Source organism: Anolis sagrei, chromosome 5 (genome assembly GCF_037176765.1).
Source record: "Anolis sagrei isolate rAnoSag1 chromosome 5, rAnoSag1.mat, whole genome shotgun sequence".
NCBI classification, from domain to species: domain Eukaryota; kingdom Metazoa; phylum Chordata; class Lepidosauria; order Squamata; family Dactyloidae; genus Anolis; species Anolis sagrei.
In genome coordinates this window covers 70,280,949-70,298,269 of record NC_090025.1, presented here as the reverse complement: position 1 = coordinate 70,298,269, position 17,321 = coordinate 70,280,949, and the positions used below count along the sequence as shown (strand labels likewise).

Here is a 17,321-nt window from a genome sequence, read left to right as displayed (position 1 = left end):
TTTGAGAGAAGGGCATGTTGCATGAAAAGCTCAGTCACTGAACAAATTAAACTCTTAAGTCAAGATCTCACTGTAAATACATCATGTACCATCACAGTTATGTATCGTATGTAGGCTACAACACAACACACGATGGACAAATCATATCCTGATTCAATGCTTCTCTGATCCATGAAGCACATTAGGAGAATTTGAGCATTCATCTCTATCTTAGTCAAACCTATCACAGTGTTTTCTTGGAAGGATTGAATCAGAGAGAGTTTGTCTTTGCCTTCCTCTGAGACTGAGATAGTGTGACTTGCTCAAGGCTATCCAGTGGATTTTCATGGCCAAGCTCCAGCTCACAATTCAAGCTCAAACCATTCTACCATGTCGTTTGTCAGAACGGCTGGACTCAAAAACAGCCTAACTCAAATTTGCACTTGTACTTGTTTTGATGCTATGAAGGCCATAATATCATACAGATATCCAGTGGGTTTTCATGACCAAATGGAGAATAGAAACCTGGTTTTCAAAGTAGTCAGACGCTCAAACCGCTACATCAATGTAGTTGTCTGAGAACATGGCCCCTTTCAAATTACCGTATTTTAAGAATTACTTTCCTGCTATTTCACGCTTACCCAGCTGAGATCATTTGTCCGAAAGTGGAGGTGTGTTTAGCTACAAGGATGGTTTTAAGAAATTATGCTAATTTATATAGTTTATTTTCAAAATAGAGACATTTATGGATCACAAGAGAAAACCCTTTATCTAGCCCACTGATTACGTATTTTTGCATGGAAGGGGTTGGACTGGATGACTCTTGTCTTTCCCAATTCTATTATTTTACTACAAACTTTTGATAACACTTTTGTTGTTTTTGTTGCTGTTGTGTGCCTTGAAGTAATTGTTGATATGGTGTGGCTCTAAGGCAGTGGTTCCCAACTTTTGGACCACCAGGCATTTTGGACTTCAACTACCAGAAATCCCAGCCAGCTTACCAGCTGTTAGGAACTGTGGGAGCTAAAGTCCAAAACACCTAGGGGCCCAAAGTTGGGAACCACTGCTCTAAGGCAACCCCCTATCATGGGATTTTCTTGGCAGAATTTGTTCAGTGGGGGGTTGCCTTTGCCTTCCTTTGAGGCTGACAGAGTGTGATTTGCCTAAGGCCACCTAGTGGGTTTTCACGATTGAAAGGGGATTTGAATCTTGGTTTCTCTGCAACCTAATCTAACACTCAAACCATTACTTCATACGGGCAACATGTTATCATTTAAGTGGTAACTATACGTTTCAAAGTATAATATACCACACACCAAAAAACTCAGTCAAGCTATTAAACAGAAAACTATCCTGCTTTGAAAACATGATTAATTATTCTGTTAATGAGGGGACAAAAGCTTTCATATACCTGGAATGAAAATGAAGTGCGTATTTTAATGATATTTCACAGGTTCAAAATTAGTCACTTTAAGATAGTACATTTCTCCAGTGATGTCGAATACCTTAGCTGATCTCACTGATTCAAACTAAATTAGGCCAATCTTATCTCCACATTACAGAGGAAGGGGAAGCTAAGGCCAGAACCTTAGCTAAAGTCATCTAATAAGTTGTGGCAAGATGTGAACTGATAAATACTGCATTTTCTTGACCATTTTATAATAAACAGCTTCTATTTGAAAGGTTAGCATTCTATTGCCCTCTCAAAAGGCATACCTTCATTTTTCAAATTTCAGCATTTTCTTATTTTAGATAATTTTAAACACCATGGTCATCTATTATGTTGACTTGAAGCATTTAATCTGTTTACTGAGACTTTTCTTTTTCCTTATCAAGCATTTCAAGTCTGTCATCTCACAATCTCAGGGTGCTATATTGCAATGAATAAAATGCAATATTTTTTGAGCATGCATGGGCATCAGATACATTTTTTTTCAGAGATGCATCTGGAAAGCTTAGTCAAGTTGGTGCCAGGAATGGAAATAAGTTCAGGGTCACACAGTTGAGACTTCAGAGAAATGTACATCAAACATGTTTGGATAGAATGTAGTCAGGGAATTAGATTGAAGTGATTCGATACTATGACCTATGGTCTCTTAAGTCAGTTTTGATGCTGCATTTCCTTTATTTTATTTTGAAATGAAAGGCAGCACAAGTTAGGATGCTCTTACCGTAATCTCCACGAGCATTGACAATATCCAGTAGCAAATCTTTATTTTGCTTTAACAGTTCATCTCTCTGTGGAAAAAACAACAACAAAGAGACACATCACGTTAATGAACATCCCAAGCAGAAAACATGACACTTACCAATAATTAACTTGCAGGGTATCTGCAGAAAGACAAGAGGAAGGAAAGAGAAGCCAAGATATGAATCACTGAGGACAATGTTAGAAAAACACAGATGGCCCTGAGTTCAGGAAGCAGCAAAGAAGCTGGTAGGTTTAAATAACACCCCTGAAACTGGTTGCATAAAGTCCTTGAACATTTCTTTAACTGAATGTCCCTAGTATTTTAATTTGAAAGATGAATAAAGGAACTCCAAGGAATAATATACAGTGTTTAACTAGTATTCAACAAACTTTCTAGGCTCCAAGGCACACGCTTCTGTAACTTTGAGGAAATAACACAAAGATAAACATTAAGTGTAATGTACTTTGTAACAAAGATAAACATGAGCTTTAACAGTGAATGCTTAGTTTTCTATGGAATGATAAACCCCAATGCAAAATTTAAGAGCCAGAGGGTACAAGTTTCTGAATGAATCAAAATTTTAAAGAAAATACCAAGTTCGCATCCCCCTCCCAGGGTATGTGACACAACATTAGCACAAAAACCAGTCTGTAATTTAAATATTACAAAACAGAAGAGAAGTACAGTAGACTCTCAGTTAATTGGAACTCTCAAGCAACGGGCAAAGAATCATAGACATAATACTTTGAATAAACATTAAAATATATGTATAATATAATAAAACTGTGTTATATTAAGTTAAATTTGCCTTTATTTACTTTTAATTACTGCATTTCAATATTCATATCAATATAGAGTTTATGTTATGGTATCATATGGGATAAAGAATTAATTAGATCTATTTTAATAGTAATTCTCAACCAGAAACAACATTTATTCAGCATCTACTAATCCCCATGGATGCCAGTTAACTAAAAATCTACTGTGTAGGGTTTTCTTTCCAGTCTACCAAATGTACTCTAGCCTGTCTACTAAAGAGTTTTAGTTAATTAGACTCAAGAAGCACCCACATAAATCTAGTATCAGCCAGTATTTCAACCTAACCTTTATTTCCAAGATGCGGTCACTGCTGTGGACAAAACCACACTGCAGAGATCCCAAGATCCAGCCTTCCAAGAAGTCCCCTTGCTGCTGGAAGCATTTTCACCTTGCTTGCAGCAAAGCACAGCTCAAAACTCCTTGACGCTGTTCCAGCGGAGCACTCCCAAACAAATACTAATTACCTTTTTTGCAGCACACTGAGAATACAGGCACATTTTGCTGCTTGAGCAGCCCATTGCAGAGCCTCTGCTCCAGCTTCTCTTCCTCTGCCCCCTGCGCACACCACGCGGCAGGAGTGTACAGGTGGCAGGCAGGGCCACAAACCAAACTGGTCAGGCCACATTTAACTCCCTCCTAGGTAGTGTTCCTCGGGACCCTGCCTCCCTCAGCCAGACTTCATCCTGCTGTACACAGTAACCGTACTTCTTCGACTGGTCTCTCCCCCAACACAGAGGCAGACACTGCAGCTCCGGCACTTGGCACAAGCAGTCAGTGATTACTTAAAGCCACAGCCCTTTCGTTTTTGAAAAATGAGAACCAGACATTACGAAGATCGATTGCCACTTACTCAAATATCAGCTCATACAGTGGGGCAGGGAAAGGGAGGGGAGGGAGAGAGGGCAGGGAAAACATCCTGACCACCTCTACAGATAATGGATCTTATTTTTAGCTTTTCTGAATTAATGACTCTAGGCTTTCACTCTTAATTTATAAAAGGAGGAAAACGTGATGTGACTTGAAAGGAGGAGAAAGTAGAAAGAGACTCTGACCATATTTACTATATTATTTCTTTTGTAGCTCGACCCAAGAATGGACAGTGGGCCGTTGCCATTTTTGAGATTTGGGTTCAGGATCCCCTCTGGATGCCAAACTCCATGGATAGGTAAGTCCCACTATATATAGTGATAAAATGTTATCCGTTATATAATATGGCAAAATCAAGGACTTCTTTCTGGATTAAAAAAATATTTTCAAGCCATGAATGGTTGAACCTGTGGATATAGAATTCATAAATATAGGAGGCTGACTTTATCCACTGCTTTACATCAGACTTTCCAACATGTGTGTAGCGACACATTAGTGTGCTGTGTGAACGTAACAAATATCCTCTGAATCTATTTTTTGTTGTGTCAGGAGCGACCTGAGAAACTACAAGTCGCTTCTGGTGTGAGAGAATTGGCTGTCTGCAAGTACGATGCCAAGGGGACGCCCGGATTATTTGATGTTTTATCATCCTTGTGGGAGGCTTCTCTCATGTCCCTGCATGAGGAGCTGGAGCTGATAGAGGGAGCTCATCTGCCTCTCCCCGGATTCGAACCTGCGACCTGTCGGTCTTCAGTCCTGCCGGCACAGGGCTTTAACCCACTGCGCCACCGGGGGCTCCCCCCTCTGAATCTATGTGAAATAAGGAATAAATCACATATTTTTAAATATATATATAAATGAAAGGTTTTCATCAGAGATGTTGCACCCCCAATTTAGGAATGTGCCTCTTACAAGGGATTGGTTTAACCTCCGATTTGCTAGGAAAACTGAATTACTGTGTTGTGAAATGAGGCATATCTAAAAAGTGTGTCACCAACATGAAATGTTTGCAAAGCTCTGCTTTACATGATAGAAGACAGCATGTGCAATGGGCTTAAATTACTGTTCGTTGGAGGGGATGGCCCACTTGGATCAAGATATATGAGCAAATGAAATGATGTCTACATGAGTATTTTAGCATTGATTATGTTGTTACCATCCAAAACAGTGATTTTGGTTTCATTAATATTCTGTATCTCAAAAACCAAACCTGACATGGGAAACTGGTGCAATTTTTGGAATTTGAAGGTCAAATGTGCATTGACAAATGCAATCTATATAAATGTAAGAGTTTGAAGCCAAATCCTTGCTTGGCTATACACTGACAGGTGGCTCCGAGAAAGTCAGCCTTTTGCCTCCGTTTCTCCACTGTGAGGTGAATATTAATATATATTTGAAGCTGTTTAGGATGCATATGGAAAGATTAGTATAGCAGTTTCTATGTTTGTATACAAGTCTGTGTGTGCATTGAATGTAACAGCCTTATGAATAAATAATATTAATAATTTCAATTTATGAGTAACATATATACAAGAAACTCTGGTAAGTATATTCCAAGAACAAGGACGGCCATGCAGACAGACAAGAGAGAAAGCTCCACCTTGAGAATACATTGGTTACTTTCAGAATATTCATTCCAACTGCAACTTGGTTTAAAACACAGAATAAGAAAAATCCACTTATCTGATAACCCGGTTAGTGGCTAGCCACTCCTACAAACCCTGGGTAACAGCAACAGCTAAGGCATTGTTCTTAGAAATCTGGGGGCAGTATAGTAGGGATCCACCCATGAGATAAATAAATGAATGGCCCACTGTTCAGATGATATATTTTAATGTACCTATCTTGCAATGAGATTTCATCTTTCAAGTTACAAACAGAACTGGCTAAAATATTTCAATAATAAAGCTGGAGATGGGGGCAAACAAAATCAAGGAACATTAAGCATGTGCTGAAAACATTTGTTAGATGAAAACAGGGCTATACGAAAAGATGTCTCATTGGGGAGGGTACAAGCTTATTTTCTGCTGCTCCAGAAAGTAGGACATGGAACAAACTAGGAATTACTTCCTGATGGTAAGAGCTGTTTGACAGTTGAATATGCTGTCTTGGAGGGTGGTGGAGTCTCCTTCTCTGGGGGGTTTTAAGGAGAGGCTCAATGGCCATCTGTTGGGAGGGCTTTGTTTGTGTGTTCCTGCATGGCAGGAGGTTGGTCTGGATGACCCTTAGAGGTCTCTTCCAACCCTATGATTATACAATAGGAAAAAGGTGCTTTTTTTATCAGTGGCACTAGTATATCTGAATAACATAATCTAACAAACCTTGCACTTAATAAAAAAATACAACTTTGGAGATGAACACAGTAAGACCCCTATATCAGCAGGAGAAATATTCCAAGCTGGTCTGCTGTTTTCTGAAACCATGGATACAACCAAACGCCATTAAATTCCCTGACCTCTAGCCCCAGCATACCACAGAGTGGCACTGGCGGACCAAGAGATTCCAAGAGAGGCATCATCTCTAGGAATTTGTTGGATCCTCTAACGTAGGGGTCCTCAAACTAAGGCCAGTGGGCCAGATACAGCCCTCCAAGGTCATTTATCCGGCCCTCGCTCAGGGTCAACCTATGTCTGAAACGACTTGAAAGCACACAACTACAACAACAATTCTATGTCATCAGCCAAAAGCAGGCCCACACTTCCCATTGAACTACTAATTTGTTAAAATTAGTAGTTCAACAAAGTAGTTTTAACAAACTACTAATTTGTTAAAACTACTATTTGTTAAAATTGTTCTTCATTTTAATTATTGTATTGTTTTTACTTGCTTTTTATTTTTTGCACTACAAATAAAATATGTGCAGTGTGGATAGGAATTCATTCATGTTTTTTTCAAATTACAATCCAGCCCTTCAACAGTTTGAGGGACTGTGACCTGGCCCTCTGTGTAAAAGGTCTGAGGACCCCTGCTCTTAACACAACCCTCTGAGGGAAGCATACCATGGAATCAACTGGACGACCCAAAAAAAAAATAATCCTAGTTATAAGGTAGGTGAAATTATGGGCACCAGTTCTATGGTTGGGTAAAGTTTTCCCCTTGACATTAAGTCTAACTCTGGAGGATAGTGCTCATCTCCATTTCTAAGCCAAAGAGTTGGCGTTGTCCATAGATGCCTCCAAGGTCATATTGCCGGCATGCTGCATGGCCGCCATTACCTTCCTGCTGAAGTGGTACCTACTGATCTATTCACATTTGCATATTTTCAAACTGCTAGGTTGGCAGAAGCTGAGGCTAACAGCGGGAGCTCACTCTGCTCCCCGGATCTGAACCGCAACGTTTTGGTCAGCAAGTTAAGCAGCTCAGTGGTTTAACTCGCTGCACCACCGGGGGCTCCCTGGTGCTGTGGTTAGAGGTTCTTAAAGTATGAACAAGAATTCAGTAAGCAACCAATTCTTGCTCTATCTTCTATAGAAGAAGTTAATATCGGATGTGCAGCAGAAAAGGGCTGGCTAATGAAAAAAAATTCTGAATTTCATCTTTGACTTTATTCTCTAGTACCACAGAAAATGGCTTTATACACAATAGGATTTTTGGTTCATCCAGCCCAGTGCTGTCAATGCTGACTGGTGATGTTTTGCCACTATGGTTAAAGAGTTTTTCTGACTTATCTGAAGATAAGCAACTGAATCTGGACACGTATTTACCCAAAGCATTCTATCACTGAGCCACAGATTATGCACTTCCTATGTGGTTTTTGACATATGACTAGTACACAGTCCTGGCTCCTTTCCCGACCCCATTATGCCCCTCCATCTTGTACTCACACATTATTTTCTTTCCCCACTTTTAAAGGCTACCAACTCAAGTCTCATAAAAGGATTATGCCAACATATGATAAAGTAGGAGACTGCTCATCCCGGAATGCAAGAATTAATTTACAAGAATGCAAGATCAGTAAGTTCCAGAAAACCAGAACATTTACTAGCATATCAGATCAACAGATACTTCAATTTCCATTCTGTCACAATGCATTATAGCGAACACACTACTGTTTCCAGTTACATGGGTGGGAAGGAACAGCATCAGTTTACTATCTTCACTCTGAATTTTGTGAGGTTCTTTTTTCAAGTTTTGAAAACTGCCATTCTGGATGGTTCCATTATTTTTGTAGAAAAGTTCACTCCCCAGTTCCTTATGGGCTTTTATTAACATCTTACCAGTATTCTTCAAATCTACTACTACTGGTTAAAAGAAAATACTTGGTTTCTGTTTTGAAGACAGGGATGGGAATTGTGTTGAGGGAAAATAAAGTTGGCACTCTCTTACATTAAAAAGAACGGTGCATTAACGTGAAAAATGAGTACCCGATAACAGGAAGCCATCGAGTTTGCTTCCTCAGCCTACAGACACCTGTTCCCTCGCAAATAGTTTTGCATTAATTTGAATGGGGGTGAAAAATGCTCAATGTATCATCACCATTGTGACCACAGGAGAAAACTAGGATTACTTCCAGATAGATGGCTCCTAAGTACTAGTAGCTCATTGCTGCTTTGTTATAAACCTAAAAGAGCAATAAATATTCAGCAATAAATATTCTACATTAGAAAATCTGGTATATGGACATTTACTTCTGTATTTTAATGGTCTGGTGCCTTTACTTTGAAGCCCAGGTTCTACTCACTTTAAGTTGGGGAAAATTGATGAGTGCACCTCCTTCTTTCCCAAGTAAAATCTATCCCCATGACTATAGAACGATTTCCTGGAAGAGTTCCAACAGTTAAATTAGCTGCTGAAATTTAAGAGACAACTGAAGACCTATCTTTTTCAGCAGGTTTACCCGGTCAGTTTTAACTATGAATTTAAAATTGTTCCATGTATTTTAACATGTTTTATGATTATGCATTTTAATTATATTGTGCCCTGCCTTGAGCCATGAGAACAGGTGGATAATAAATAAAATGTATTGTTGTTGTTATTATTTTCATTCCAACATTCAACATCCAAGTCCAAACCCTGCTAATTCCTTTCACACAATGTTAAATGTGCCTTTTGAAATATTCCATGTGCTCAATGCCATAAAAACATTTTCAGCAATAGAGATAAAGCAGGCATGGGCAAACTTTGGCCCTCCAGATGTTTTGGATTATAACTCCCACAATTCCTAACAGCCTACCAGGTGTTAGGAATTGTGGGAGTTGCAGTCCAAAACACCTGGAGGGCCAAAGTTTGCCCATGCCTGCAATAATGCCTGTATCTGCCTCAGGTCTCTATATGGGGAAATCCAGTCACCACTATCCAAACCAAAACACTTATTCAAAGGAGGTAGAAATGACACTTTTCCTGCTCTTTCCCTACCATCAGATGGAACATAGGATCAAATGCACTGTCATTAGTAGGCAAACTATCATTCCTGGTTTTTTAAAACCATTTTAATTTTTTATTGTAAACACAAGCAGAATGATAGAAATCTCAATAACAATTTGGCAAGGTCAAATAGAATGAACTAATAATGATATTCCACTCACAATTTCTTTCAGTTTGATAGGTCCAATTTTCTTAACCTTACCAATTCCATACTTATCTCCCACTCATGTCCCAATGGTTTTTGTTCCTCCCACCTTGCCCCCTACCCTCCGGGAACAGTTGTATCCTCAATTCAAGTGATATTTTAATTGATCAATCAATCATGAAGATTGTATAATTCCAATTCTTTATATTTTATTTTTCCTTTTACTGTAGCTATCAACATTTCCCATTTGAACCCCAATTCTTCCTGAAATAGCGTGTTGTGTACTAATTCTCCTTTTGAAATTTAATCCTGGAGCATGAAGTCTGCTAAATATTCAAACCATTTAAAATTTCCATTTTCTATGCTCTTTCCAACCCAGATCTATAGTTGCTCTGGCAGTTTCTATCATATATTTTATGATATTAGCCCATGATGCTTTTACCATCTATTTCCTGGGTAAAAAAAATTTCCTTTATTGAGCTCTCCATTTTGCCCTACTAATTCTTCCACCTCTTTATTTTATTACAATTTTTTTGTATCTTATGGCAATCCTACATGTGCATAAAAGAGCCAATTTCACCACATTTGTGCCAACATAGGTTTGATGTTGATTTAATTATATGGGCTATTTTAAGTGGGGTTCTATACCATTTGGTCAATGTTTTCCATTGTGTTTCTTTAGTCCTTATATGTTTAATTTGTTCGATTGAGTTAATCCAGTGTTTAATGTCTATCACATTGCAGTTTAGATCTTCTTTCCGTATCTCCACCAATGGTTTCAGTTTATATTGTTTTTCAACTATTTTCCTATATATGAAACCCACTAAGTCTTTCTCCTTTTATAATTTCCATTTTAAAATTTCATCAAAACCTGTTTCTTCTTTGTGGTCTTTTTGAAATGCACATTTCCTGCGCATACACATAAAGTTTTGGAACTCTCTAGACATTGGAAATTTATTTATCCTTTATCCACATTTATCTTTTATCGTCTCCCAATCTTTAATTGTCCTTCCTGGGTTTAAGAGGTCACCAATCAACCTCATTCCGTTTTGCTTTAAATTTATTATCACTTTGCTATCATTATTGGAGCACGACACTTTGCCAATTGGACACATTTCTTCTCTGATGTTTTGAGTAATTAAGAAGGTAGTCAAAAGCCCAGTTCCCATTAATAAATATCCCAATTGAGAGTATCTTGAGGATGTCTCTAAACATGGTAAGGGGAATGGAGATGTCAAGATCTAAAGATTAAAAAAAAATGCAGAAAGCATGCACCATTGCCATTGTGACCACAGGAGCAAACTAGGATTACTTTCAGATAGATGGCTCCTAAGTACTAGTAGCACACTGCTGTTTTGTTATAAACCAAAAAGAGGTTCAGCAATAAATATTCTACATTAGAAGATCTGGTAAAGTCCCCATGTTGCATTTGTATGTAAGTCAGAACACAGGTACATTTTAAATTGTAACTCCAGCCAAATATATATGGCTGGAGTTACACACACAAGCTTTGGATAGCGTAAGTAAAGATAAAGTTTTCCCATGACATTAAGTCTAGTTGTGTCTGACTCTGGGGAGTGTTCATCTCCATTTCTAAGCTGAAGAGCCGGCGCTGTCCACAGACACCTCCAAGGTCATGTGGCCAGCATGACTGCATGCAGAGCTGTTACCTTCCTGCAGATGCAATACCTATTGATCTATTCACATTTGCATGTTTTTGAACTGCTAGGTTGGCAAAAGCTGGGGCTAACAGCAGGAGCTCACCCCACTCACTGGATTCGAACTGCTAATCTTTTGGTCAGCATGTTCAGCAGCTCAGCGATTTAACCCGCTGTGCCAGCAGGGTGCCCTTCAATATGACAGGGAATGACTAACACACCTGTGGTGTTAGTTTTGCTATTTGTGTCCCCGCTCAGAAGATTTCACCTCACTTCCCAGTGATAATTTGATTTTGAAAAAAAATGCTTGTTGTTAATTCAGGAGTGAATTTCTCTTCTGAGGATTAGATTTCTCTCAGTTTTTGTTGTCTCAACCCCAGTTCTTAATTATTTGTAAGTCGAATGATTGTAATGCAGGGACTGCCATTGTCTCTTTATGTATATCATACTATGTTGTGTTTACAATAATTTTCCACCTCTCCCTCTCCCTCCCTCTCTCTCTCATTCTCTCTCCTTATGTATGCATATATATTCAAAGATATTCCAAAAATGTCTAAAGTTGTATTACAAAAGTATAATGTATAATGCTATTGTAAATAATAGATTTCCTCAGTCAACACCCAATAACCAGTTTCTTAAATGGTGGTGAATGCTGTGCTTTAAAAATTGTTTTTATATTGCACTGTTATTAATATTATTAATAACTTAATTATACCCTGTCTTCCTCTTGTGGGGACTCAAGGTGGCTAACAATCTCACATTAGAAAAGTTTAAAAAGTGCAATACAAAAGCTTTTTAAAAACCCAATTAAATAATAACAGTGTGGTAAAAACAGAATTAAAACATAATAAATACATTTAAAATGGCATTAAAGAAGCATAACACTATTATGTCCATATTTATATATTCCATTTCAGTCTTGTAAATGAGCAAATTGCCCAGACTAAATGACTTACTGCTGCTCTCCTAGAGGAGCGTGAGCGAAAGGGTTTGGCGCACTGGCACCCCATCACAAAAGTTTCGCCTTTGCCTTAAGACACAACGAAACTGCCTCAATCCTTACTCAAGATCAAGGTAATGAGACAGCTGGGATAGACAGTTAGTTACTAAGACAACAAAGATGTCACAAGTAAACACTGATGACATCACTGCTTTTAGAACTAGACCTTTTTGAACTAGGTCTAGTAACTGCTCATAGACTCAGAGTTGGAAGAAACCACAAGAGTCAGCTCTTCCGGCAGGCCTACCCAATCTGTTTTAACTATGAATTTCAAATTCTTCCATGTATTTTAACATGTTTTGATGATGATGCGCTTTAACTATGTTGTGTCCCGCCTCGAGCCATGAGAAGAGGTGGATAAGAAAAATTATTTTCAGTCCAACATTCAACATACAAATCCAACCTGTTAATCCTTTTTCGTTTCACACAATAATGTTAAAAGTGCCTTTTGAAACCTTCCATAATGTGCTCAATGCCATGAAATCATTTTCAATAATAGAGATAAAGCAGGCACAGGCAAACATTGGCTCATTACTTGTTTTGAACTTAATTTTCACAATTCCTATTAGGAATTGTGGGGATTGCAGTCCAAAACACCTGGAGGGCCAAAGTTTGCCCACACCTGTGATAAATGTGGATATGCACTGCTCTATATCCCAGGATCTGATCCCAGATTTTCTGCTTATCCCAGATTATTTGCAGTGTAGACTCATATAATCCACTACAAAGCAGATAATCTAGAATGAGATTCTGGAATACAGGGCAGTGTAGATCCAGCCAAAGACCTACCTGCCCAGGGTTGTATATGCGAATAGTCACCACTACCCAAACCGAAAACACTTATTCAAAGGGGATAGGAGTGACACCTTCCCTGCTCTTTGCCTACCCTCAAATGGGACATAGGATCAAATGCACTCTCATTACTAGGTATATTGTTATTATTGGAGCACAGAAACTTTGCCAATTGGATAAATTTCTTCTCCAATGTTTTGAATAATTAAAGGAGGGGAGTCAAAAGCCCAATTCAAATGAATAAAAATCCCAATTGAGGGTATCTTGAGATCCCTACACATGGCAAGGGGATGCACATATTTCTGCTATAGCATTTAAACCCTAGGCTTCTATTATTCCTCCTAACTGTTTTAAAAACAGTCTAAGCAGTTCACTAGGTAAGGTGACAAAGAAGCAAACAAATACCATCAATTAAAAACATATTTAGAACTCCAGAAAATTTACCTCAGACTGGATGTGTTGGATCACAAGAGCTAACGCTTCAAACTTCCGATTGCTGCTTGCAAAACATTTCTTCAGTTGTTGGATAATTCCACTTTGGTTTTCACATTTTCTTTTGTATTGTGTCAGCTCATGTGTTTTTGTTTCTGTGGGATGCACTGCACCAGTAATCCGGGTCTGTAGGCATGAGTTCTTAGGACTCTTCTGCTTGCCCTTGTCAACTGCAGAAAAGGGGACAAAAATAACACTGTTGGTTACAAAACACAATACAAATAAACTATGATCTAGTCATTCATTAACAAGTTATGTGTTTTGATGCTTTCCACAAGCATAGCAGTTATCACATAATTCAAAACTTTAATGTTTTATATTTTTTGCAGATTTTCAGCAAAATCTTCCATTGCAAATAATACTGCAGCTCATCCATTTATAGGAACCTAATGGCATTCAGTTTTCACACATTGGCTAAAATCCTATTGTCAGTCCCGATTATAGTAGACCATAGAATCAGTGGGATTTACCTATATTTCGACTCAGCCATTGTTAATTGTTTCAGTGGGTCTACTTTATTTGGATCTAAACAAAATGCTTCCAACCTTTGCTTCTGCTTCAGTAGCTTTACCTTAAGGTCAAGAGCTAGAAAAATGCCATTATCCTGATGTTTTTGGACTTGAACAACTCATAGCTAATGGGGAACTGTTATCCAAGACCTCACAACTTCTGAGGATGCCTGCCATAAATGCAGGCGAAACATCAGGAGAGAATGCTTCTGGAACATGGCCATACAGCCTGAAAAACTTACAACAACCCAGTAATTCCGGCAATGAAAGCCTACGCCAATACAATGTTGTCCAATATTTAAAGAACCACAATGTTGCCACCCATACCTTAAGTATCGGTATACCTATCTGGGATCCCTTCTACATTGCCATTTAAAATCCAGACGATCTCCTTTGAGCTGGAACATAAGACAGTGTAGACTCATATAATCCAGTTCAAAGCGGATAATATGGATTATTTTGATTATATGGCAGTGTAGAAGGGGCCTGGAATACAGTAGCTCTGCTAAACATAGCAATCACAAATACTACAAAGTATAATAATTTAATTGGAGAAAAAGCACTATAGGGCATATCTAACATGACATTTGCACAATAGATATATGTGAACACTCTGAAAGTCCTTTCCAATTATAACATAACACACTTGCCATCAAACAAAAGTGCTTCCAGACAAGTACTGCCTTTGATTTCAGGTGCTTTGAGTTTCATAGACATACATTACAAAAACTGTAAAAACTTTCATGGAATGTTGATTCATTGACAATTAGGAAAAAATTAGTCATCAACATCAAAGATACAGATCTTTTAGTGCCATTAACACCAAAGCTGAAGAAGGAGATTTCTGAAACCCTATCTGGCTTTCTTTTGCCAAGAAAGCACCCACCCCCACCCCCACCCCCCAAAAAAACCCTCAGCAGACGCAGCAACGGAGGTTGTATTGAGTTTTTGGCACGTGTCTTACAACAAATGTGGTGTTTACATAAAAGTTGAGAAAACACTGCCTGACATCACACATAGAGCTAGAAGATCAATTTATATTTGCAGAAGTTTTTCTTCATTTTTATATTCTTGTTGCCTTGTTATAATCTCATTCCACAAAGGCACTACAGCAATCTTCAAATCAATGGAATTTTTGAAAATTTAGAATTACTGTAGTCTTAAAATATGTTAGGAGACTAGTCTGCATATTAATATATAGTTTGAGACATTTTAAGTTAGAAGGGTGCCAAGAGGATACATAAGGGGTGCACAGAAGACCCTTGCAATCACACGTATCTTCTTCATTAAGAAAAAGAATGAATTAGGAAATTCATTGGATGTTGGCCAGGTTGAGGTTGAAGACGTCACTTTTGATTTGAATGAAACAGATTCTGGAATGATAGCATCTACAATCCTTGTAATTATTTCAAATTATGTTCCAAGCAAGATGGAGCAATATAATAATTCTTTTGCTCACCCTCTAATTATCACAGTTTATCCGTCGGACCTAAACTTGAATAGAAACGTTGAAGTGTGGGTCAGACTGATAAACCTATGATAAACTAAGTCTAGCTCTTAAGCTGAAATCAAACTACCAAGTCTGACACAAAATAGTAAACATATTGTGCTTTTTATAGCAGAAATTCCATAAACGAAACACATTTATTAAAGAAAATACCTAAATACTTGATGGATCAATTCCAGAATTTCATTTAATATAATGAATTAAATGAAATTTTGATTCCATTAGACAAACTTTAATCAACTATGTAGGTTTCTATAACACCAAATGACAAACACTTTGAACTTACACTATAGAGCAGGAGTGGGTAGCAGTAGGCAGATGGGTGCACACTACCTGTCTATTGGACCCTAAGGAGACTGAACTTCCTCATTGTCACATCTGTACCTCTGACCCCACAAAAACTGGATCTGTGCTAATTTTTTGCCCAAAGATTACCATGTCCCATAAGACTCTGCACAGTGCAACTGACTATCATGTCTCGAGGATTGTTTTGAGTCCAGTCTCCTGATCAGAGTGATATAAAAGAAATGCCCTCTAACTTTTCCGATTTAGCTGGTAAAGTCCTGCTGAATTTTCACCTGTTTTTAAAATGCCCCAGTTTCTTCCTCATTCTCCTTCCCCACTTTGTTCACAACTTATTTCTATTGCCACAAGGTTTGAAAGTCGTTTGCATTCAATAAACTCAGGAGGAGAGGAGAGGAGAAGGCAGATTTTTGCTCTTTGCTGTAGGCTTAGGCCAGGGTGTCAAGTCATTTTCATCTAGGGCCTTATGGTTGACTTCAAAGGGTCGTTGAATCCATAGATGGAGAATCCATAGATAAACAGGACCAGAGATAGATAGATAGATATAATATTGGTCAATGTTCTTTTGTTTTTACTCAATTTGGGTCCTCAGATGTTATTGAATGACAGCTGCCATCATTTTTTATTATCTGCCATGTGGACTGGGAACAATAGGAATTGCATCCCAATGGCTCTGAGGTTGGGGAAAAGTCAAAGGATACTTTAAAGTTACAAATCATATCCACAAGTCTTGTTTTTAAATTAAAACTGAAATATCCTGATTAAACAGAACGATGTTACTATATCACAAGTCCCATCAGCTCTAGTTATGTGCGCAATACAGGAGTATGTAGTCTAGTATCTGAAGAGCCACATAAAACGGCATGACGGAGGGTGGGGGGACCAGATTCGATCTGCTGACCTGAATTTGACATGTGGCTTAGGCAAGAGACAAATGCTACTGCCTCTTGTAGCCTGGGTGTTAATAGTTATGGCTATCTTGAGCGCAGTCTGATCTTGTTGTCATATGTGAAAGGCTGGAGGTAATGCAAAAACAATCACAGTCTGCATGTAGTCATCTGCACAAATTCCTAGTATAGACTCATACAAACAGCTTTAAGGCTTTGAACGCTTTGGATCTATTTCAATATATAAAGAACGTAAGAAGGGTATAATTTGGAGGACATATCGAACTCCCTGGTTCTGAAGTCTGTCTCTCCCCAGACAGCAGTTCTTAGGCCAAACTACAAAGGATTGAGAGAGAAAGAGAGAGAGAGAGAGAGAGAGAGAGAGAGAAAATTTCAAGTTGAGAAAGCTATGAACTGCCTGGATGAGTCAACAAACCAATACATTGCAGACTCCTGTTAGATTAAAGGAGTCAAATCTCTTCTTCTGTATTGCTCCGGATTAGCCAGTGTTAACCTGGTTGATACCCAATAAGCCCATCACTACAAATGAATATCTGTGTTTTATAAGCAGCTAATCTTAGGTACCTTTGAACTACTTTAAGATCTGAGCTTCTCATTCTTAAAAGACTGACATTATCTCAGGCTTTTAAATCATGGTGGTCTTCATCAGCTACATTTAGTTTGATCTTGTTATATTTCACTACTAAATGGTATATCCACATGGATATATAAAAGAAAAACACTGCTCATTCCATCCAGGTTCATAGATTTTGATCTTATTATATACTAGCCGTCCCCTGCCACGCG

General features: G+C 38.3%; 1 protein-coding gene across 5 annotated transcripts in view; it reads right to left on the bottom strand.

Annotated features, from left to right (window-relative positions):
* MTUS1 (microtubule associated scaffold protein 1) overlaps nt 1–17,321 on the bottom strand; it is a 132,953-nt gene that overhangs the window by 17,046 nt on the left and 98,586 nt on the right. For all 5 annotated transcript variants that reach the window (XM_060778570.2, XM_060778571.2, XM_060778572.2 and 2 more), the window contains 2 exons: nt 13,261–13,478; nt 2,151–2,217 (listed from right to left, as the gene is read on the bottom strand). In XM_060778570.2, the coding sequence (XP_060634553.2) occupies nt 2,151–2,217; nt 13,261–13,478 (285 nt within the window). The remainder of the gene's footprint in view (nt 1–2,150; nt 2,218–13,260; nt 13,479–17,321) is intronic.